General features: G+C 37.8%; 3 protein-coding genes across 6 annotated transcripts; 1 reads left to right on the forward strand and 2 right to left on the reverse strand.

Annotated features, from left to right (window-relative positions):
- Nucleotides 1–1051: 1051 nt before the first annotated feature.
- Nucleotides 1052–5621, reverse strand: LOC131298081 (probable RNA 3'-terminal phosphate cyclase-like protein). Its single transcript, XM_058323370.1, has 8 exons — nucleotides 5604–5621; nucleotides 5522–5571; nucleotides 4490–4757; nucleotides 4243–4392; nucleotides 3318–3499; nucleotides 2967–3142; nucleotides 2623–2839; nucleotides 1052–1776 (listed from the first exon to the last, which is right to left on the reverse strand). Exons 3-8 carry the CDS (start codon nucleotides 4692–4694, stop codon nucleotides 1567–1569), a joined length of 1140 nt encoding a protein of 379 aa, XP_058179353.1. The 5' UTR covers nucleotides 4695–4757; nucleotides 5522–5571; nucleotides 5604–5621; the 3' UTR covers nucleotides 1052–1566.
- Nucleotides 5622–13204: 7583 nt separating this feature from the next.
- On the forward strand, nucleotides 13205–17795 carry LOC131336352 (hypersensitive-induced response protein 1). 4 transcript variants are annotated; one of them, XM_058372140.1, is made up of 6 exons: nucleotides 13205–13382; nucleotides 14701–14897; nucleotides 15520–15640; nucleotides 16319–16410; nucleotides 16523–16619; nucleotides 17181–17795. In XM_058372140.1, exons 2-6 carry the CDS (start codon nucleotides 14709–14711, stop codon nucleotides 17540–17542), a joined length of 861 nt encoding a protein of 286 aa, XP_058228123.1. In that variant the 5' UTR covers nucleotides 13205–13382; nucleotides 14701–14708; the 3' UTR covers nucleotides 17543–17795. The 4 variants fall into 4 exon arrangements, with proteins under 4 accessions (XP_058228123.1, XP_058228124.1, XP_058228125.1 ...); XM_058372141.1 differs by having other exon boundaries at nucleotides 13218–13382; nucleotides 14678–14897; XM_058372142.1 differs by having other exon boundaries at nucleotides 13231–13487; nucleotides 14678–14897.
- Nucleotides 17796–18522: 727 nt separating this feature from the next.
- On the reverse strand, nucleotides 18523–22865 carry LOC131336353 (mitochondrial outer membrane protein porin of 34 kDa-like). Its single transcript, XM_058372144.1, has 6 exons — nucleotides 22699–22865; nucleotides 22462–22529; nucleotides 20603–20713; nucleotides 20059–20145; nucleotides 19292–19500; nucleotides 18523–19147 (listed from the first exon to the last, which is right to left on the reverse strand). The coding sequence occupies exons 1-6, from the start codon at nucleotides 22745–22747 to the stop codon at nucleotides 18841–18843; spliced, it is 831 nt and encodes a 276-aa protein (XP_058228127.1). The 5' UTR covers nucleotides 22748–22865; the 3' UTR covers nucleotides 18523–18840.
- Nucleotides 22866–23455: the final 590 nt, after the last annotated feature.

The following is a 23455-nucleotide window of genomic DNA, read 5'->3' on the forward strand; positions in this document are numbered from 1 at the left end:
CTTATTCTCCATCCGCCCCTTAAAAGATGATCAGATGTTTAATTTGGTGTAAGAACATTTTAAAAATTATGCATGGAAGTACTTAATATTTTTACCCGAAAATTACACGTCTTTTCGTATAATTTTCAGAAGTCTATTGTGCGCCTTTTATCTTTGGTTCACCAAATTTTATTTTGTTTACAACCTATTTTCACATCTATCTTTTTGGTCGTCTTCCTTGAATTTATGTTAGATTTGCGTCTGATTTTATGGATCAAATATTCGACTTGATGGAAGAAAATTAATATCTTATGACGAAAAGCCCAAAAAAAATATATTTAAAGACAAAGAACAAAAAACACAAATTTAATACATTTTTGATAAATTTATAGTAATTTTTTTTTTCTTCTCATCGAGATAAATGATTAATTTTAAAATATTTTGGTTTAGGAAAATTTTACTACTAATTATCAAATATACCAACTGTCTATATAATAAATCCACACAAAAATCAGAACACGCCTGTAAAATTGTGAATTTTTTGATGTAGTTTCATGGATAATTGAATGAATCTTTTATTTAGGAAAATAATTTTTACCCTCTGCATTTTTTTAAATGCACTCCAGATTTTAATTTTAGAGTGCACTGAGAATTATAATCTTGGTTATATTAAGCACTAAAAGGCAATCAGAAATTGCATTTGTAAAAATATATGTGGAGTGCAAAAATTATTTTCCATTATTACACAATGATGTTGATATGTTAGAGCATCTCCAATTGCCTCCGCAGATTTCCCTTTTCGGGAAACCAAACAGCCAATCTCTCAGAAGCCAATCCCCAAATGCCTCGCCTCCCAACTGTACGTAGAGACCAAAACATCTGCCATTTTGAACATGGTTTGAACCCAAACCAACAAGAACGTCTGTCCACCCTACAGTACCCCCTTTTGGGTAGAACTGAAACAGCCAAATATCAGGTATTCCATATACCCAACCAAAAAAAAAAAAAAAAATCAAATATTCAACCACTACACGAGCCAAAGTTTCAGTAGAGGTAAAAAGGAAAAGTTTCATCTAAGCTAGAATCGGGCACATATCATGTATTCCATATACCCCACAAAAGAAAATACAGTATCAAATATTCAATCACTATGCTAGCCAAACTATGCTAGCCAAATAATCCGCAAAATATGAGACAAAATACAAGTATACCACAGTACCCCATGTAATGATTCTTTTACAAGATCCAAAATCCTTTGGTTGAACACCAAGTCACCAACGATAGTAGAAGGCCTGCACCACTGCCGACACTGACAGCAGTTTATATATAGATCAATGTAGGAGTAATACAATTTCTTGTCACCAATGTTGCCAAAAAAGATAAAAGGATCCAACTACAGATTTCGCAAAACAGAAGCTAAGTCAGGCATAATAGATATGATGATTCTTAACAGAAACTATCAAAATTGCGAGCAAACAGGACATGCAATGCCACAATCTCCCCCACTTGATGCCACACCCGTCAGTTTGATCACATTCGATCACCATAGTAACATATCTTATGTTAAAGACTGTTAACTGTCATGAATCATGAAGCTTTTCTGGATAAATTCGTCAATCCCCATCCTACACATTTGAGTATGACTGTCCCTGTGGATGGTTCTGGATTAATGACAAATTTAACATCCAGAAATTCTCTGATGTTTCTGAGTGTCTCTATTCCATATGGTGACAGTATACCCACACGAATCTTCGAAACATCTTGTGGACATAATGCACAAAGAAGGAACAATAAACCCTGCCATATTAAATATAACAGCGACGAATATCAGATGGTAGAATACTATCGAAATAATGACGATCTTGAAAACAAGCCAAACGAAAGCATTTATATTTGACAAGAAGTCTTGAAGTAGGTCCAGAGTATATATATGCCATCAGCCTCAGTTTGTTAACTCAGGATGCATTTTGTATAAATCAAACCTCATTTTTCCGTATTTTCTAAACTTCGACTTATTCTCAGGTTTTGGTTTGGAACGCATCGACAATTTAAAAGCACCAAAGCACCTCCTACTGTTGACGGTTTAACACTTAGAGCAACTCCAAACGTTCTCACCAAAACGTCATCTTTTGGCTATGGCGGTCCAATGGTTTACAAGCCATTTTGGCACAACCAACTTCGCGTCACTTTTTACTCATTGGGTAGACTCCACAAACAATCTATTGATTATGGCATGGTTTTGTTCACGTTGCAAACTCGGCTAGGGTTTTGGGCCTTTTGGCAAGGGATTTTTTGAGGGTCTCAGCCAAACAAAACAAAAACATTTGGCAAGACTTTCACTTGCCAATGCCTTAGACTTTCACTTGCCAATGACTTTCACTTGGCAAAAAAAAAAAAAAAAAAGGCTCCCGTAAGGGCTCAATCTCTAGCCGAGCAAAAAAATAAAAAAGAGCTCACTCACTATTTCAATAATTAGACTGTTTGAAACAATAATATTCTAAGTGACTGCCCACTAAACAATAACATTGTAGTAGTTTGACTGTTTAACTGCCCTTACAAATGCTACCATCTAGCTTATTGGAACTTTTACATACTTGAATTCCTAGAAAGCAGTAATTTTGTTTGAGAGAGAGAGCAGCGAACCTGATGTGTTGAATCAACTACTCCCCCTTGCTCAATCTCCCCAAGCAGAGCAGAAGCAATTTGCTCTCCAACATCCTCTGGAGGCGTGAGCTCTTTGTTCTCCGTGTCTTCAATATCACCCTCTGCCTCCCCCCGTGCATAAGATACTGCAGTATCGGCAGATATGAAGCAACCAGAAGTAGTTTCAGCAACTAGTGAAATTCCATAACCAGGTGACCTGCCATTAAATATCCACATATGAGAGAAATCATGCCAACTGTCCAAATAAACTCAAGACCTAATTTTGGTATATTCCAAACAAGTAAACCACCATTAGATGATGTATACTCAAAACCTAAACATACTTTCCAGCTTGAGCTCCGGCTTTATGATCTGTAAATATGTGAACATCTGGTAGCAAGCGATTGAAAATACCACGAGCTGCATGTAGCATGGTGTTCTCAAACTGAACAGACACTCTAGTCGAAAAAGTAATTCCCCTAATCCTCTTCACCATCCCCTCATCAATCCAAGTAACTGCCTGTAACACAACGCATTACTTATTAGAGGGAAAAATGCCAAAAAAGAAAGATACTACAGCCCTTGAATGAAGAAAATTTCTGTCGAGATCAGAAGAAACTAATAGAAACAGAACCAGGAATACCATATGTACAAGAGCAACAAAATTTTAATAAAATTAGCATGACGAAACTCACATTTAAACTTTTCTGGACAACCGGAACTGAAAGAATAACTTCTCCACCACCATGAGGAGGAACACCCCGACTCTCTATCTTCAGGTCCAGTCCTTCTGAAGGAACTCCGAAATGCTTCAGGATCGGTAAGGTTGTTGATCGGAAAGTATCGACAGATGGATCATTAGAATCATTTGTAATCCCTGAAAGAAACAGAAACACACAAAATTTCATGTAAGTTTCTACTTACAGTGGTGATGGACCACCATGTGAAGCATTAATATGACAATTCTACGATCTTTTCACATCAAAACTGCACTGGGGGCTATACACAGCCCAAACCTATGCATGGATTTGACTCATACAGAGCAATGAGTACACCTATACATTCTGGTGTTTTAAGGCTCAGCACTCATCACCACTATGTAAAGCATTAATATGACAATTCTACGATCTTTTCACATCAAAACTGCACTGGGGGCTATACACAGCCCAAACCTATGCAAGAATTTGACTCATACAGAGCAATGAGTACACCTATACATTCTGGTGTTTTAAGGCTCAGCACTCAACCTATGCACACAAAACCACAAATCAACCTCAATAAAAGATGTCATCATGAAATCATTGCTCCAGGCAACAGGACAATGTGCTGCGGCCAAAGCTCAGCAATCAAGTGCTATCCGGCCCATCTACCCAGGTTTGAGCATGGGAGACCCTACTCCCACCGCATCACCACTAATATCAAAAAAACAAAAGGAATCATTCCTCCTAGAAAGGTGGTGGACAAAAACTAGTAGTAATTCAGTGCGGTGGCCATTGGACACTGCGTGCAAAATCGCCACATAATCATGCCATAGGCTACCGAATGCGACTTGAGTATTCATCAACAAGACAAAACATAATACCCAAAAAAAAAACAGAAACAAAAAAAAATATACAGTACCTTTGAGCCTTATTGAAAGGGGTTTCTTCCCGAACAATCCAAGCACAACTAATGGCTCTAAGAAATAGCCAATGGACCGACTAACACCACAATCATGCAAAAGATGTTTCCCACCCATCAAAACCCCAGGCTTGTACTTCAACTTCGTTCCTGCCAACATACAAATTACCACTAAAACCCTATCGCCCAAGCCTATACAAAGATATATAAATATGTGCGAAATATATACTACTGATTCTTAAATTACCTGTTTCATTGATTTCGACGGCGCAGTCGTCGGAGATTTTTTCAAGGAGACGGAGGAAGGAGACCTCGTGAGGGCGTAGACCGGGCCAAGTTTCGTTGACCCGGATGTCCTCAATGAGAACCGGTTTGGAAGAGAGTGTGGAGAGTAGAAGACGCTGCCGAAGATTCTGGCTTCCCTTTACCCTCTTGTACGTCGTCTTCCCCATTTTCTATGCTCTCTCTCTCTCTCTCTCTCTCTCTCTCTCGAGTTCAAGCCGTCTTCAACAGCACTGGGAAAGATTCAGCGATGGGTCAGAACCGCACGATGTCATCTTTTGCGGGGCGTAAACAGTGCGCCAAATGTGGGATTCCATATTGGCTTAGGCTGCGTCCCGCTAAGCCTTCTTAAAAAATAAGTACTTATTTGCAATTTTTAAATTTAAAAATAATGTATTTATGAAAATAATTTTTCAATTTTTTTCAAGGTTATGAATACCGCACCAGCCATGGTACCGGTTCCGGTTTTTCTATGGGTATGGTACGTACCGGTACCAGTCAAATACCGGGTAGGCGGGTACTATTTCGAATTTACCGCACTACAATTATATATAATTATAACTCAAAAATTTCCTCATGCCAAGCAATTCATCATAAAATAAATATTCATAAGACATCAAAATCCACATAATTGTCTTCAAACTAACAAGAAAAACATATCCATCATAACAAAACACACGCAAAGTAACTTAATTAATTGTGTATAGTGATCTATTTGTTACCAGTTCCAGTCTGTATAGTGATAAACATTCAGAGAGAGAGAGAGAGAGAGAGAGAGAGAGAGAGAGAGAGAGATGTTGCAGTGGAGCATTCGGTATGTGTTGGCTATTGGGTGTTCAGAAACGATTGAATGGGGTGTTCAAATTGAAGAGTAGAGCACATACATATTAATTATCAATGCATACATACGTGAAACTGGATGTTCAAAATCCAAATCAAACTGGGTTAAACAGTGTACACGACGACCAAATAGAGTGTTGGAGCCTGGAGGGAGTACCTTCGGTTGAGGGTGGCTCAGATCCCGGCGGGCGGCGGGGACTAGCTGCGCTGCACTGACTCCGCCGTGGATGAGATTCGACCGCGACAAGCTGGGGACGAGGTGAAAAGGGAAGAACTTGAATGGTGAGAGTTGAGGGATTCACTGATCGATGTCTGCGTGATTTGGGTTTAGGGTTTATTAGATACAGTAGATACACCGAATTGAAGGGAAAATACGGTTTTAGGACTTAATTTGGACGTTATTACGAAATGACCCAGCATTGCAAAAAAACGGCCGGAATTTCCGGTATTTACCAAAACGGTCGGTACGGAGAGGTATTGGGACCGGTACAAAATCATGGTACTGTTTACTCGTCAATCTGGTATGTATTGGCCGGTATGGACTGGTATTTACAACCTTGATTTTTTTGCATCGTTCAAAACATCTCATCGAAATCTATCAAACAAAATCAATATTGCCAAAAAAAATTATTTCAGTAAATTTATTATTTTTAAGATTGAAAATTACAAATAAGTACTTATTTTTTAAGAATGCTTAGCGGAATGCAGCCTTAATATGTTTGCATTTTTTTTTTTTGTCCTTTAGAGAAAATTTCATATGTGGTGGAATGGGAAAAGGCAACCAGAATATCATTTATGGATCATGACTAGCACAATTTGCCGGATTCACTAGACTAGGGCTGTTACTCGAAACCGGAAAATCGATCGAAACCGGAAAAATCGGACCGGATCGAATTTTTTAAACCGGTTGAATAATTTCAATCCGGTTCCGGTTTATAAAATTTTATAAACCGGAAAAATAATTTCGATCCGGTTTATGTGTTTTAAAAACCGGTTGAAACCGGACCGGTTATATATATGTATAATATATACATATATATATATATAAAAACATAGGGGAGAGGTTGAATTATGAATTTTTGGTTGATATTTTGTAGTGTATATTGGTCTAATAAATATATTTATTATATAAAACTATTTTTATGGGCTTGATTATGTTTTTATGGGTTTTTTTTTTTTATGTATTGGGCTCAAAATTGATTCTTTTTTGTTGGGCCCAAAAAAAAAAGGTTGAATTATAGATTTTTGGTTGATATTTTATGGGTTGAATTGTGAATGTTTTGATGTGTTGAGCCAAAAATATGGCCCATGAATGAAAACCAGATAAACCGGACCGAAACCGGTTGAGCTGGTCGAAACCGGACCGGTTTATCTCAACCGGTTTCGGTTTCTAAAAATCTCAAACCGGATAACCGGATTCGACTGAAAAATGCACCCAAACCGGTTGAAACCGGACCGGTATCACCCCTACGCTAGACGGTCCAAAGCTCTTGACATTCTTGCTTCAAGGAAATGACAATTTAGAGGTGATTCCATAAACTTTCTTTAACACAACCTTCGAGTTTCGGATCTGTCACGCACTCGTATCAAATCTTTGCCAACTTCCATATCTAAATTGGATAGTCTTCGAGAACTAGTCCTCTACGATTGCTACTCTTTGGAGGCTCTCCCTGCTGGAGTAATATGCGGACTGTCCCACATTGAAGTATTAAAACTTAGGGAAAATGACGGCCCATGACGTGTTTTGATAATTAATACCCTTCAAAGGCATTTTTAGCATTAACAAATGTTCTTAGCTTGTCCTTGGTGGGTATTAATTATCAAAACACGTCATTGGCCGTCATTTTCCCTAAAACTTATAAGTGGGCTTAAGCAATAGAAGTGTAGAGATTGCTAAGCAATTTGAGTTCACTTTCTTCTCTTGAATTCGACTTCTGCAGAGTATGTAATCTGCAGCACTTCCTTGAAAAATAGCATATCATGGAAAGAGAGAAGATTGACGCACTTCTATTTTTCTGTCGGTGAAGACAAGTCCAGCAACTTTGAGCATAATTGGAAAACGTTAAAAAAGTATATACGAGGAGGCGCCTACATTTTTTTTTAATTTTTTGGTAAGCACGAGGCGCCTACGTTATGAAGGAAGAGGGGGAGAAGGAAGGGGGAGCGGCCTTCCCTCAGCCATTGAGGACGCACTCAGTCATTCAAATTGTTTTGGATTAAAGGGTCATGAAAAACTCAACACTCACTCTATTAAAAGTGGGCGTGCACAACACCAATGAGTTACTAAGAGATTGTTGTATTGAAGAATGTGTTGCGCTAGCTTGAAAAAATTGTCGATAGAAACGGGCTTGAAATGGGTGCGAATTTGAAGTCCATTCTTTGTTCGAGGATGGAGGAGGGACCGTCGCTACCGCCGCCGCCAAATGCAATAAGCTTTTCCAGTCTAATAAAATCATTGGTACTAAACTACTGTCCATAGATTGAGCAGCTTTTCTCAAGCGGAATCATGGTTCAGCAACTATCCAACTTGGAAGTATTGGACGTCCGTAACTGTCAAGGATTGATCAAGATGATGATTCCAGATGATCAAAAGGTCTACCATGAGGTTCTACCCAAATTGAGGCTATCGTGGCTCGCTAACTTACCTGAATTTGTTGGCTTTTTCGAAGGTGTTCCCTTGTCTTGGCAGTCACTGAAGAAGGTGGTTGTACAGAGGTGTCCGAAGCTGAGAGAGCTCCCGTTCGATGTGAATAGCGCTCCTTATTTGAAGGATGTTACGGGCCATCAGAACTGGCGGGATGCATTAGAGTGGGACAACGATGCCATCAGATTAAAATGTCAACCTTTTACTTCACTGATTCAACTTGACAAGTAGAATCGAAATGCGCAAAATCATGATCAAAATTACAATAAAAATCACTAAAGATAAATAAGTCAACAAAAAAATATACAGACCGGTTATTTGCTTCCTTTTTTCGGTTTTCTCTGATTTTTTATGATTGGCCTGAGCTTTTTGACTTCTCTTAAAAAAAAAAAAATTCATCAAGTAGAATCAGAAAAACCAAATATTTTGATGAAAATATTTTTAAAAAGAGGAGTGATTTTCATACCCTTTTTTGATATCCACACTCCCTTTTGTTTTTTGGTGATGAAAGTGTATGCATTTTTCACAAAAAGACAAAAAATAATGTAAAAATCATTTCCAAAAAAAAAAACTTCATTTCCTTCAAAAGTAAGCTAACTACAAAATTTATAATAAAGTTAAGTCCAAACTCATAGTAGAAGAAGATGTACCAATGTACCATCACAAGGCTATCCGTATGTCACAGTGAAGATGTAGTCTGAACTGACATGTTTCGAATTTTTTGTGTGTTATGTAGCTTTTTTATTTTATTTTATTTTATTTTATTAGTAATATAAAAGGGTGTATCCAGAGGTTGTATGCTACTCATAAATTTGTAGGATGGTACATATATATTTTTGTGCATAGTACAAATGATAATTTTATCGGAGAGAAACTTATTTACCGCTTCGCTCAATCTCACCCGTTCATTCGCCCAATTAATGGCTGAGATATATTTTCAATTTTGACTGGTAAAAATAATTGAGGAAAATTTCCATTATATCCCTTCAATTTTGACCAAAAATTCATTTTGATCCTTCACCTTTCAATTTCGGCAAAAAAATACTTCGACTTTCCAATTTTTTTCAATGTCATCCTTTAGAAGGATTCCGTTTTCTTTGAGTCCTACTATAAGGACCGACGGCCGCGCTGGGCTGTCTCCGGCCACCGGACGACCAATCCGAGCCGTCCAAAAATTCTATAAAAAAAAATAGAGGGGGCCGGCGTGGGAATTAGTGACATCCAATGTGTGTAGGGTACTTGATCTAAACACCCTATTTTTCATGTATATATGTATATATCCCTAAAGGATGACATTGAAAAAAATTGGAAAGTCAAAGTATTTTTATGCCGAAATTGAAAGGTGAAGGACCAAAATGAATTTTTGGTCAAAATCAAAGGGATATAAAAGAAATTTTCTCAAGTAATTGCTTTTCAATCTAGACTGTTTAAAACACTTTTGGACAAACACGATTTAGCGACATAAATCTTCTTTACGGAGGCGTCCCGTAAAGAAAATTTACTCATTTTTTAATAGACTAAGACAGGAAAACTAAGCTGGCAAGATTCATTCAAAGAACCAATAATCCTAATAATTAATTATTATTATTATAGATTCATTCAAAGATACCAAAATTATCAAATGACCAAAAACTGCCGTTGCTTAGCAGGCTAGCAGCAACGATATTTAGTATAATTATTCGTTATCGTGAAAGAAAACAAGGGGCACAATTAGCGTGTCCAAGCTCGATCCACCGTGGGAAGTGCTGGCGCGGTTGTTATATCTGCGTTCTCTTTAATTTAACTTAAACTTGAAATTTTTGTTTTTATTTGAATATTTTTTGCATTCGCTAGTTTTGCGCCAAATTTTTATGGGTTATTATTTCGTCTCAACGAGAGAAATCAGAAAAGTAGTTATTTTTTAAAATACTTGGGTAAAAGTAAAAAAATTTATTTTTCCGATTCCTCTCGTCGAGACGAATTAATAACCCACAAAAGTTTGGTACAAAACTAACAAATGCGGAAAAAAAATCAAATAAAGACAAAACTCTCAAAATTAAATTAAATTTAAGTTAAATTCAAGAGAACGCAGAGCTCTGTGTTGAAGAAGGATTTCAGTGTGCTTAAGCATACATCAAAAAGAGGGTTATCAATTTCCAAACTGAGACAATAACTAAAAGGTCTATATACACAAGTCTTAAAATCTATAACCTCCAATACGGCGATCCTCTGATTAGCAGCCATCAACAACCTCCTAGGCAAAGACAAGCCGGCATCAAGGGTAGATGGCAAACCCTCGCGATCACGGCAGCCAAATGAGCTTGTTCATGTGGTAGTTTCTAGGCAATTAAGGGTCTTCTTCCTCTTAATTGGGTGGCGTCTCCCCCCTTCTTTTGTTTCTTCTGTTGGGCACAGTTCTGAATATTATAAAATAAAAAACACTGCAATTTCTGAAAACAAAAAAAAAAAAAATCAGGACAAGATAATTCCTGTTTACTATTCCGAAGCATAATTGCCAAGCATTTTCGTGTGGCTTGAGCTTCTTTGACCTACTTTTTTTTGCGGGTCATTGTCTTCTTAGTCGTGATATAACGCATCCACTTCGTCAAAGAAGCCATCGATAGTCTCTCTGTCTTTTCGGGGTTCGAAGGGTCAAGAAGTGTTCGGGTCAAATTATGCACATTTCGACTAATCTCATTTCCGGTCTGGTCATAGACAGGTCATCCACACCGAATTATGAAATTTACAAAAAATTACTTTCTCAGAAGTCATCAATACTCTGAAAATCTAAAATACCATTGAAATCGATAAGAGAGCAATCCGATGTGCGATGGTCGAAACACCCCAAAGCAACCGATTTTCTCTTCACCTTCCCCCCCCCCCCCCCCGGTAAACAACTGCTGAGGTTTTATTTATTGGGCTTTAGTCAATGTCAATGTATTAAAATAGGAGCATCCGAGTCCAAGAAAAAATATCGATTGCAATTTATACTTTTATTAGTTTCGTTTTGCCATTCAATGATGCATGAGACATGACACAAGGAGTGGGGCTCACCATATCTCGTATCTAAATTTTAAAGGACCAGAAATTCCCGGGGGCTCGCGGTTTTAATTAATAACCCCATATGAGATGCTACTACACATGGCTCATGGTTTTTTTTTAATCGGTAGAAGATACCATTTTACATCATATATGAAGAACAAAGTACAAATTCAGGAGACACTATATTAATTGTGAGAGTTTACGAGATAACTAATTTCAACAACTCAACCGATATAAAAAATACGCCCATTATAGGATAAAAACAAAGAAAGAAATGGAAAACCCGTTACGGAAAAAACACTCATAAGCAGATGGAGAGATTCAAACTCCTGATTTTCTAGCGAGATGTAAGAGTCCTGACGAGCTGAGGCGCTGAGGTAGCCTCAATTAATTATATGGTTCATGGTTGGCAGGTTGGTATCAACATACAATTACAACGAAGCAATACAGAGTAAGGTCAACTTTATCTGATTTTGAAATTTTAAGGATGAAAACCACCTCCCCAATTATACCATAGCAACCCAATACTGCCAGTGGTAATCTGGTATATATCGAGATACAATTACGTACAGACTCAATATCACAAATCAATTTCAAGTTTGGAAACATTTCAAAATAGTTTAGTGCAATTACGTTATTAGAAATTTTCATTGAAAGAAAATATGCATCCTTCTATTTGTCGTTCTTGTTTTCTTCTTGTTTTTTTTCTTTCACAATGGATAGTAGTTGTTCTAAATTCAAACTATACATAAATAAATGACCATACAAAACGATGAGAAGTTGATGAATCTTCAACCGAATTTTCCTTAAGACGCGGCTGTCCACGCCTTTAACAAAGGATTGATAAGCTCTTTGATTGTTTTTGCATTAATAGATTTTATTAATGGAAACAGTTATCCTTTTGACAAAAAAAAAATTCCTTAAGATGCTCCGTTCGATACGCAGGCCCCCCTTGATTTCAAACACCACTTGGTCTCTAAATGTATATAACTAGATCGTTGAAATATGTATATGTATATATAAATATAAATACTCATTCAAATCTATATGATAATCATTAGATAGTTGATTTTGCACTTCTCAAATTACGTACTAACCATGCTCCAAAAGGGGAGTGCAGTTAGTAAAACTAAAAAATCTTGCATGAGAAGTGCGAAAATTACTGGCCTAATCATTATGCCATTTTTTAAATTACGGGCCAAAGTACCTTATGATCCTTGCCTAATTTCTTGGGAATTGTGTGCTACTGTGAATTGTGATATTACGTCCTCTAATGAGTCTCGTCTTAAATTTGAAAATGTGATCTAAATCTTTCACTTCATATAGCTTGATGCATAGAACAACCTTGCTAAAAATCAAATTGATCAAAACTCAATAAGCAAACAATCTAATCAAATTACCCTTAAAGTTTAGTACTGATAATACATACAATTGCACTATGATTTTTAGTATCTGCAAAACTTAAGCCTTCAAATCATATTTCCCGACACACAACTAGGGTTGCAACAAACTGAGTTGTTCGCAAGTAGCTCAAAAGACTCAGCTCGTTATGAACTCGACTTAGTTTGTTAGTTAACTAGTTGACCTCGAGCTTAAAGTTTAATGAAGGAGCCGAGCTCGAGTTACTTATACTCGTCTCGTTTGAGGATGCACAGCTCGTTCATAAAAACTTGTTCGGTTAAGAGACCGAGTTAGCCCAATTACTCGGGCTCGAACACTTCAAAAGTTCGGCTCGACTCGCTTGCTGTCGCAGCGGAGTCCGGTTCCAATTTCGTGAGGAACAAGCATAACCTATAAGCCACGTGACGGATAAATCCGCCATTTCATGAGCTCCACAATTACCTTGTGGTTCCCCTGAACTACGTAGTTGGTGTTCCACTATAAGATTTTGAAAAAAAAAAGGTAATTTCAAGGTTAAAAATTATGTGTTGAAGTAAATAAATTTTCTATCAATATAAATTTTATTTGATAAATCTCGTTGAGATCTTTTAAACGGTGCAAAAAAAATTTAAAAATTATTTTTTATTTTTATTATATTTAAATTGAAAATTATCAAAAAAATTTTAAGAAAAAGCGGAACGGGGTCGTAGTATGAAAGCTCGACCCCTCATCCTTATCCATTTTAATTTTTAATCACAGAAAAAGTGCGATGGCTACTACCGAAGGATCCGTATAAAATGAATAGTTTTCCACATCTATACACACAAAAGAGAGACGGCCGTTTCTCTCTCTCTCCTCTATCCTCTCTCCCCTTTCCCATCTGCAATTGCACAAGCAAATTCTTCGAAAGAGACGGCCTTAAAATCTCTCTCTCTCATTGTCTCCGTCGTCTCTTCACGCGTTTACTCAAAAGGTATCAATCATTTGAGCCCGTATATATGCATGTATTTGCGGTACACGAACAATTACTCGCAGTTGTTCGGGTTTCTTTTATTCTAAAGTAGACGGAAAACCAATCGTAAGTTTTTTTTCTTCTTTTAATTTTGCGGTTGCGAGTTTGATTTTCGTGGCTTGTTTTTATGAGATCCTGATGTCTGAATTACGGATTTCGGTGGTTGTATTCCGTTACATTCTGTGATTCCGACCTGAATTGTCTTGTTCATATCAGAGAGTTTGTGGTTATGCTTCAAAATTTCGTTGGAAATTGAAAATTAGGGTTTCCTAGCCCGAAAACAGAACAAATGACAATTGCGACTTGTGAATAGTCGATTTTCTTTACGAAATTTGGTGTTTATGAGCCTTGATTTGCTTGTTTATGTGGTCAATGGTCGTGATGAGTGAAGGACGTTTCAACTTTTATGGTCTGTCACAGATGGGAAGTTAGGGTCACATGTAGCGTTGATTCACATGGTAGACTTGGCTATATATGTCATAATTGTAGTTAACATCAATTTTGATTTCTTCTTATTTTGATCTCACTGCAATGCCTTTTTGGTGTCCTTTGAAACTTAAACATGCTACCAGGGAGTGGGGTCTTGGTTTTTGTTTTGTTTTCTTCTAATCTAATTTCTGTCTTGTCCTCCCTCTTTCAACACACACGCACAAATGGGCACTCACACACAGAGGCAACAGAATTTGTTTTCTCCCAAATAGAAGATAAAGAGCTGTTGCATTTGTCTGATTTAAGTTATCCATTTTCTACAAGGACAAGTGGGCTTGAAAGTATAATGTCAGGCAAGGGGGAAATCCATCATTTGTTGATTTTTGTTTATTACTTAGGTTGAGTTTTAAAGAATTTTTTTGAGAAAATTCCTCGAAGGTAAAATATTTGCCATCCGCCGCATAGAAAGTAATCGAAAATTGTCCTGGTATGACAATTGTGCTTGTTTTGTTCTTTTCTCTTGATCAATTGGAGAAACTAATTGAGAATTTATGATCTGATTAAAGATTCCTAACAAATGAAGAATATATCGGGAGTTAATGTTGAAATATTGCGACGAATGAAATAGGCAAGTAGCTGATTTATATGTATAGTATCCAAGTGCTAGAATAAGCACATGTTGCTTTATGCTTGCAACTATCCAAAGGGTTGAAAAAGAAAAGAAGAAAAGCAATCTCTCTCTTGATTTATGAGTGTCACAATTATATTTATAATTTGTTATCAGTAGTGTATAATTTTTACTGGAACTTACTTTATTATCTAAACAGCATAAGTTCATCTCACTTCCCAGATTGAACTATGGGTCAAGCCTTGGGTTGCCTTCAAGTGGACCAGTCTACAGTTGCTATTAAGGAGCATTTTGGAAAGTTTGATAAAGTGCTTGAGCCTGGCTGTCACTGCTTACCCTGGTGTTGTGGGTACCAGGTAGCTGGGGAGTTGTCATTACGTGTGCAGCAGCTTGATGTTCGGTGTGAAACAAAAACTAAGGCAAGGAAGTTTCTTTACTCTGCTAGAATTTCTCATTACAACTGTTATTTCGTATGCTTGTTCTAGCAACTTTCAATTTGTTAAATCACATATAATCGGCATGTACTAGTAAAACTGCTTCCCGAAACTTTTAACATCCAGGTGTAAGGTATGGGCTAGAAAAGAGGCAATGCAGTCACTACTTTATGATGTCATTATAACGTGGCTTCTAAATATCTTGGACAATCTGTTAGCTTTAATGGTTTCATGTTGCTGACAGTTTAAAATTATTTAGTTGCATAATGAATTGTGTTGCTATTGGCATAATTATAAATTTTCTTTTCGCCTATTTGGTCATTATGATGCCTGCTTTAGGAGTCTACAACTTTTCTTTTCTTTTCTTTTTTATATTTAACCTCCCCTCTCCTCCCCCCCAGCTCCCAGGGCTGTGTTTCAGTTCCTTGTCCCTTATGTTGGAGGATTCCTCTCTTGGTCATTGGAGTTTCTTCTTTTGCATGGATGCATTTTTATCTTTTACATTGAAACAAAAACTGACGAGTGACGCATGTTTGTTATTTGTTTTAATAATTTATCTGCGATCTAGTGTGATCAGCTATGAACTGGGCTTGTTGTTTTCTTTCAGGATAATGTCTTTGTTAATGTGGTTGCATCCATTCAATACCGTGCCATGGCAGATAATGCATCTGATGCTTTCTACAAGCTTTCCAATACCAAGGGACAAATCCAAGCTTATGTTTTTGACGGTATTGATATGGCCTTTAATTTTGATTTCCTTGTTACATTAGGGTGGATTCAACATTTTTTTGTATTGATTTCCCGCACACTTTTGGAGCATCGAAAAGTTCTTAATTTTTCCCTTCTAGTGAGGCTGGTAAATTGTTTTTTGTGAACTTTTATTTGGCTACCAAAAATACAAAAGTTTGCTCAGAGAGAGACTGCATGTAGTGTTTTCTAAAGTCAAGTCTATTACCTACCGAAAAGAGGAATTTGCTTCTAGATTTAAGACTTGATTACGGTCAGTTCCATGGATCACGTTCTTATTGCCGTCGTTGATTCTGAATTATCAGAAATTCTTCCTTTTGCAGCCAAAGGTTGAGATATTGACTAATAGTTGCGCGCTCTTTGCCAGTTTCTTGGCGTTCTATTAGTTTAGACTTAAGTGATCTTGAAAGTCTAGAGAAAGAAGTCCTTCCTAAACAAAGTGGGTCGATTGCTGCCCAACATGTAGTGTAATAGTTCTGAATTTCAAAAAGTAGTTTCAGTTTTTGTGTAGGCGCTGATATGTAAAGGAACGGACCTGGTGAACTAATGGTAAAAATGATGCATTATTTTATCCCCTCTAATAGAATCGTTTTACGGTACTGGATTTATTGTTAAGATTATGTTGAAACTAATGAGTACCCCTCCATCAAACTGTTCAGTCATCAGGGCAAGTGTACCAAAGATGGAGTTGGATTCTGCTTTTGAGCAGAAGAATGACATAGCAAGAGCTGTGGAGGAAGAACTTGAAAAGGTAACAAATTGCCTTGACGATGATATGCAAATATCATCTATTTTTCATGAAAATCAGATCAATAATTACACTGTGTTTCCTCCCTTTCTTAAGTTAATTGTAATACATGTAGGCCATGTCTGCTTATGGGTTCGAAATAGTCCAGACTCTTATCGTGGATATTGAGCCAGATATTAATGTCAAGAGGGCAATGAATGAGATAAATGCAGGTACGGTGCACATGCCTGAATGATTTTTACTGCAATATATACCACTTACTTTCTTTCAACACCGAAAGTAGAATTGCAATTGCCTATGTCTTACATTAGTCAATTGATGCAAGTTTAGGAACCATTTTTTTCATGTTTAAAGAAACATAAGATGGAAAATACCTTTTGCGTGTATAATGCCTACAAAGCAATATTTGGGTAGTTTAAGTTACTTGTGATGGACTTATGATGTAGCAATATGCTGTATTGCATCACCCAGCTTAGGTTTTTGGCTATATAAATGTAATCTTGGTAACTCAAAATTTGTTCTCTAAGGTTGTATTTGGATCATAGAACTAGGAAGGGATTTTTGTTATGATTATGGTCCTATGGAACAAATGTGAACCGTCAGATTTATTTTCCTTTTCCCCCACGAGAGCCTTCATCCAAACACATCTGAGACTCAGAGGACTTTAGTTACTTTGATATTGCCAACCCCCATTCATTCTGTACCTTTTTTTGCTGGGTTGACCAGTTGTAAATTGTTGTTATCCGAATTAACCTTTTTGGTTGCCATCACAGCTGCTAGATTGAGGGTTGCAGCAAATGAGAAGGCTGAAGCAGAGAAAATACTGCAGATCAAGCGAGCTGAGGGAGAGGCAGAGTCTAAGTACCTCTCAGGGCTAGGTATTGCTAGGCAGCGCCAAGCCATTGTGGATGGACTGAGGGACAGTGTGCTGGCCTTCTCTGAGAACGTCCCCGGAACAACAGCTAAGGATATCATGGACATGGTGTTGGTCACTCAATACTTCGACACCATGAAGGAGATTGGAGCTTCCTCTAAGTCCTCTGCAGTTTTCATCCCACACGGACCTGGTGCAGTGAGAGATGTCGCATCGCAGATCCGAGATGGCCTTCTTCAGGGCCAAAGTGCTCAGGTTTAGCTTTTGAGCAATCGTGAAGTTGGCGGTTGGACTTTCTGGTCCTTTTCTATAGCCTATGATTGGGTGTGGTTGTATGTCTTGTGTTTGGTTCCTTGTTATTAAAGTGGTAAAAAACTGTAGGATGTGAATCCCGGGTATATGCTGCAGATATAGGTCAAAATTGTGCAGAAGGATGGCTTTTGAATTTCGTTTCCGTTTGGATATGTTTTCCCGTATGAGTGGATGAAGTTTATAGTATTTCTTATTTGAAGTTTGGTTTGCTGTTGAGAATCTTGCCATTGTTAATTCTACTTTCTTTAAAACAAGTTATCAGCCTGAGTTAATACAGAGTTGGAATCATTGGGGACAAAATAAGAGAAGATTAAGAGCCAAAATAATCGCATAAGCTTATAAGCAAGGTTCCCGAAAGGACCCTAACGTTCCACAAGGATCCTAGTGAAAGTTTTGAAGTCCCACGTCGATATGTCCTGGGAGATTAGGTTCTGCTGTTGATGTCTTCTGATCTTCAAATTTCGACCTTAAACCCATTGACAAAATGACTGGAACAATCAGACCATTGCTAGCAACTTGGGGCTAGCCCAGTTGGTGATTTCCAAAACTGGTCTTAAATGTGAACCTTACTCAAAGTGAAGCTTCAAGTGCTTCACATGTTCCTCCAACGAGTAACTAAAGGGTAGGTCCTCCACGTCGTCAGTTAAGTGAGTTATTCCTAGTCCCCTAAAAATGGCTGACTTAAAGATGATCTTTCTGGAATACAATTGAAAGAACCCACTAAAATCATTAAATTACCAGGTGGAACAACCTACAACCTTAACGTGGGAAAAAAACTAGTCATGCATTAGCTATGCAGCAACCATGATGTATCAGCTTTCGGACCCGAACCCATCCCTTGTTGAAAATTACCACCAAAACCTCCATTTTCCATCATCAAACCAAAACCAACAACAACAAAGCAGATAACCATAGAATAGGACAAAATCTCAAGTCAACGACGCAAAGCTCTTCAAAAATCAAGAGCTCTGTTCCATGTTTTGACAAGGGATGAATCTCTTCAAATATCAAGAGCTCTGTTCCATGTTTTGACAAGGGATGAATTGAGGAAACATAAGAACCACGCATTGAAACACATTTCATAAACGATCTAGCATTATCTTCCCCGTACAAAAACCACAAAAAAAAAAAGAGAGACGAGAATCAACTGATACTAACAGAAGAAAGTTTGAACAGACCACTATACTACCTTGCTGTGCTCACTGCACACCTTCTTGGTCTTAACCACACTAGGCTGAATAGAACACCTAGGGTTTGAGAGCCAAGGCCAACCCAAACTTCGCAGACTTGTCAAGAGCTTTCGTGTCCACTTCCCCAGATAAGGTGAAAAGTGACTTTAGTCGCCACTCGTGCTGGATGAGGGCACTTGCCTTGCCGAAGTTGTTAACTCGTGCCTTCACAGTAGTCAATGGGTCCAATGAGTGTTGGGTGCCGACAGTGATGGTGTTCTCATTGGTGGAGAAGCTGTGGGACACCTCTCCCCCAACAGCTGTGTTGGTCAGGGGGCTCACTGTGTGGTAGTATGAAGCATTGAGAGTTTCGCCCTTGTCATTCCTGAATGAAGAAACACAAGCGCATTGCATTATGACGAGAAAACCCAACATAGAAAGTACTGGCTGGGCACCAACTCAGGCACATACAACTAAAATTGAAAAAACGAAGGATGCAAATTATCATCCTGCCAAATAAACAACTCACAGGGTCAAAGAAGCAATAAGGTCAGCGTTGGAGACGCTAAATCCAGCATTGCACTTGGTGAAGTTCCCAGTCTGGGAGTCAAAGGCGACATCTGTACCAAGTGCAACCACATTTGTTCCCACCACACCCGAGAAATTGACAATAGGGTTAGCTGTCAACCCCACACTTGTGCTTATCCCCGCATAGTCATGCAAGTATTGAACTTCAAACTATCACAAATCACTTAGCAATCAGTAAAAATACCGCAATACCTCAAACCTAACCATGTAAACAGAATTAGACGTTACATAACAGAGTGAACAGATGGGCCGCACGAGGAACAATCCATTCGAAGCATTACATGCAGGGGTGATAAACAAGCCAAACGAGCCAAGCACGTGGTTGATCAAGCTTGGTTTGAAAACTTAACAAACTTCAAAAATATGTTCAAGCTTAGCTTGCTTATTAGACGAGCCGAGCTCAAACGAGCTTAATCAAGCCAAACACATGCCAATCCCGAGCAGCTTGAATTTTTTATACTTCATAAGCTGAACGAGCCAAGAAGTAGTTTGTTTAAGCTTGGTTTGAAACTTAACAAGCTTCAAAAAACGTTCAAGCTTGGTTTGTTTACGAAACAAACCGATCTTTAACATGCTTTTAACAAACGAGCTCAAACTCGAGTAGCTTGGTTAAATTACCAACCCTAATTACATGTGGAAACAGGAATGTGATTGAACCAATTATAGTTCAAAATGTTTTCGTACAACGAACAATTATGAATTGCTTACCTTGCCAGATCTTTGATCAGGAATTTTGCAGCTAAAGATTGTCTTCAATCCAGGAGCCGGCTCATCAACCGTGATAGTAGTAAAAAGCTGGTAAAACATCATTTTATAGATGGTCAAAGCCATGGCAAAGAAAATGGAACTAAATGTGGTTTTCAGTAATATTACAATACAAGTGCTTTGTAGCCTAAAATGGAAGGCATGAGAGAGAAACACTCACACCATCGCAAACAGAGTAAAAAAACCAGACATACTCAAGCAAAAGGAAAACAAAATAGTTACTATATAGAGATAGCAGGTCAACATAATAATGCTCATGGGGCAAAGCCTATGATACAACTATAAGTCTATAATCATCCATGAGTAGGTAAAGCATGGAGATAAGCAATCAAAATTTGCGTTCATGATCATGTCGTTTCTAAACAAGTCAAGCATGCATCCATTTACTTTATCTAACTCATATGTTACGAAAGTCAATATAGTGAGAAAGATTGAATACAAGCAAACAGGTAAACAGATATACAGGAAACTATAAAATGTAACTCACATGGGAGTTTGAGTCCACTTTGATATCAGTGGTGACATTCTTGTTCTTCAACACGGTATTAACATCAGCAATAAATAGCTCACCTTTCTTCGTTCCCGATGCCGTAATGGCCTGAAATGACGAAAAAGCGATTACAAATCATAATATTTCTCAAACTAGATGGAAGCAGATATTGTCGAAACACATTAAATGATACAACAAAATCAATGCAATTAATGATCCATTAAAACGCACATAAAGAAAAACAAAAATCCAAACCAGAGGAATGAGCAACTGTGTGCTAAACCTTCACACATAACAAGGATTGCCATTTCATTATTCTGGAACATACTAACCATAATGGCTAATTATCCAGTAGATATACAAAGATAGCTCTTGCCTCTTGTGATTTACAGCATAAAAAATTTTAGACCAGTTCTCGCAGAAGATAATCACGACACATTCCAATTTAGAATCCAAATGACAAGCCACATGACGAATTTCACAGAAAATTACTACTTAATGAAATCCTTGTACTAAGGCATTCTGGAACAGAACAAAAGGCATCGATTTTCAACATTGCTTCTTCCCTCATTGAATGTACTCCAAGTTGTTATTAAGCGACAGCCTTGGAAAATGATTAAATCCACTTTGGGATCTCTAAATAAAATGAAGTTAGAATTTCTCACACGAAGCGCTTCCTGTCGGATTTTCAACCCTGATTCCGAAGACTTCAGATTTGAGTTTTTTTGGAGTTTGTTTATGGGTGATGCATAAGTAGCAACCTGCGCGAATGGTTTAACGACTTCCCTACTATCTCCGACATGGACACAGTGAAATTGAATTCTCCATGAAGATGCAGAGTACCAAGAGGTAGACAAGTGTGCGAGCAGGATAGGTGAGTGAATGGATTGAAGCACATGAAGGAGACTAGAAAAGGAGAGGAAGGAGCTCTGACCTATATAGTAGTGTTTGTACAATTTGGCATTAAGTAATGATGAACCGAATCAAGTGATACAGTAAAAAGATTACACAGAGCCAAACAAGCTAAACCTACTAATGAAAATGAAAACGCTCCGAGTTCTCAGAGCTTTGTAAACCTGTGCAAACAATATTGTGCAAGTCACTAAACAATATTGTGCAATAAACCATGCAATTTATTGCAAACTATTAGTCTATCAAAATTGGCTTATTCTAACTTATTCCAAGTTCCAACCAAATAACAAATAAAAATGATTAGCCATTAATAAACCTATTGCCTTTCAGGGAAACCCATAAGCACCAAAGTCATACTTATAAAGCAAAAATATTCCAATACCATTTTTATCCTAATTATGTAATTGGTTTCTTCGAAACCATTAGCATCACATTCGCCTGAACTATCTAACTGTAACCTTAAAACCCATGGTACACCATTCTTTTTTTTTTTTGATAAGTCATGGGTATACACCATTCCACATGAATATAACCAGGAATAATAATAGACAACTCACAAATCTAGGAATCTGATTTCAAACTTGCTAAAACATATAGCAAGAAGTAATCCCTTGCTAAACGTATCAGCTCAAACTGACAGTGTCACCTTTGTCACAAAATCCTTCAGTAGGGTGTCCGGCGCTTCGATCCTGCGCTCAATCTTCGCTCTGCGATCGCGCTCTTAATTCTCATTCTCGTGGATTTTAGCAGTTGGAAATATTTTTAAAAGACGCTTTTACACTCGCCCTCCCACACCATCCCCCCCCCTCCCCACACACACACACACACACACATTACGTGACTCGGAGTATCACGCAGATGAAATGGCACAGACTTGACTATAAATAAAAACAACAGTAGGTTCAACAAGTAAAAACTGATCTGAAAAGGAGGAAATAACTTACAACACCAGTTGGAGAGTAGGTCGTGAGGACGAACTTATGGTCGCAGTGGTAGTCCTTGTACAGAAGATCTAGCACAACGATTACACAAATCAAATGACCATAAACTCTTCATAACAAAACACTAGAACTCGATAGGAATCAATCATCCAAGCAGATACAATATACATATTTACGATTTCGACATGCCACCAAATATACAATTGCGCAAGCGTATGCAGAGAGAGAGAGAGAGAGAACCCCGAGCTTTCTTGCCAATATCGGTGTACAGACCTGGACCCTTGGCCATGGCTTACAGCAGAGAGAAAGAAAATGCACAGATTCTAGAGAGAGAGAGAGAGAGATGTGATGCACCGAAGAGGTTAGATATAGGCCTACATATATACTAACCGAGAGCCCTAAAAGTATTTTTGTATTTTTTTTTTTTGAGCGGTTTGCTGTAGTATTTTTTTCGGAAAATATGGACCGTCGATCTGGCGGGATTTGGGTTGTAGTGCAATTTGGGCCGTCGATGAAGGTACGGAGGGCATCGGTAACTTCTTCCGCGAGGGTATTTTGGGAATACAGAGACACGTGTCTCGTCGTTTGGTCTGATATAATATAAACAATAGTAATAAAAAAAAATTCAAATATTGATTATTTCTTTTCTTTGGCGAAAAGAAATGGGGAGGTATATTGGCAAACAAGAAATCTTTTATTTTTATTATTTTTTATATATCTAACTGGGCCGGATCATACTTGATTTTATATATCCAAATAAACCACCCAAGGAATTCAAATAGTAACTTATTTCTCGGACCAAAGGATGATTCTGTTTTTTTTCATTATAATCCGTTGTCTGTGCTAATTTACGCTAACATCGTCTAATAGCGAAATCTTGAAATTAATAATCGGACAAACCTCCAACAACTCCAAGGATTTTCTGTTGACGGTGAGAGCCGAACCTGCAACTATAAGAGACTTTACTTGCAGTCATGCTCCCACTCGACCAACCCCT

This window comes from Rhododendron vialii, chromosome 8a (assembly GCF_030253575.1).
Source record: "Rhododendron vialii isolate Sample 1 chromosome 8a, ASM3025357v1".
Lineage (NCBI taxonomy): Eukaryota > Viridiplantae > Streptophyta > Magnoliopsida > Ericales > Ericaceae > Rhododendron > Rhododendron vialii.

What these genes read in the sequence shown, in the direction of transcription:
- LOC131298081 (XM_058323370.1), bottom strand. Translation starts at nt 4,694, where the DNA reads ATGGGGAAGACGACGTACAAGAGGGTAAAGGGAAGCCAGAATCTTCGG. An exon ending in CCTTTCAATAAGGCTCAAAG is followed by an intron (nt 3,500 to 4,242) that starts GTACTGTATATT and finishes TGTTTCTTTCAG; the next exon opens with GGATTACAAATGATTCTAAT. An exon ending in TAGTTGATTCAACACATCAG is followed by an intron (nt 1,777 to 2,622) that starts GTTCGCTGCTCT and finishes TTAATATGGCAG; the next exon opens with GGTTTATTGTTCCTTCTTTG.
- LOC131336352 (XM_058372140.1), top strand. Translation starts at nt 14,709, where the DNA reads ATGGGTCAAGCCTTGGGTTGCCTTCAAGTGGACCAGTCTACAGTTGCT. An exon ending in CCAAGCTTATGTTTTTGACG is followed by an intron (nt 15,641 to 16,318) that starts GTATTGATATGG and finishes CAAACTGTTCAG; the next exon opens with TCATCAGGGCAAGTGTACCA. An exon ending in AATGAATGAGATAAATGCAG is followed by an intron (nt 16,620 to 17,180) that starts GTACGGTGCACA and finishes TTGCCATCACAG; the next exon opens with CTGCTAGATTGAGGGTTGCA.
- LOC131336353 (XM_058372144.1), bottom strand. Translation starts at nt 22,747, where the DNA reads ATGGCCAAGGGTCCAGGTCTGTACACCGATATTGGCAAGAAAGCTCGG. An exon ending in TATTGGCAAGAAAGCTCGGG is followed by an intron (nt 22,530 to 22,698) that starts GTTCTCTCTCTC and finishes TCGTTGTGCTAG; the next exon opens with ATCTTCTGTACAAGGACTAC. An exon ending in CTTATTGCTTCTTTGACCCT is followed by an intron (nt 19,148 to 19,291) that starts GTGAGTTGTTTA and finishes TTCTTCATTCAG; the next exon opens with GAATGACAAGGGCGAAACTC.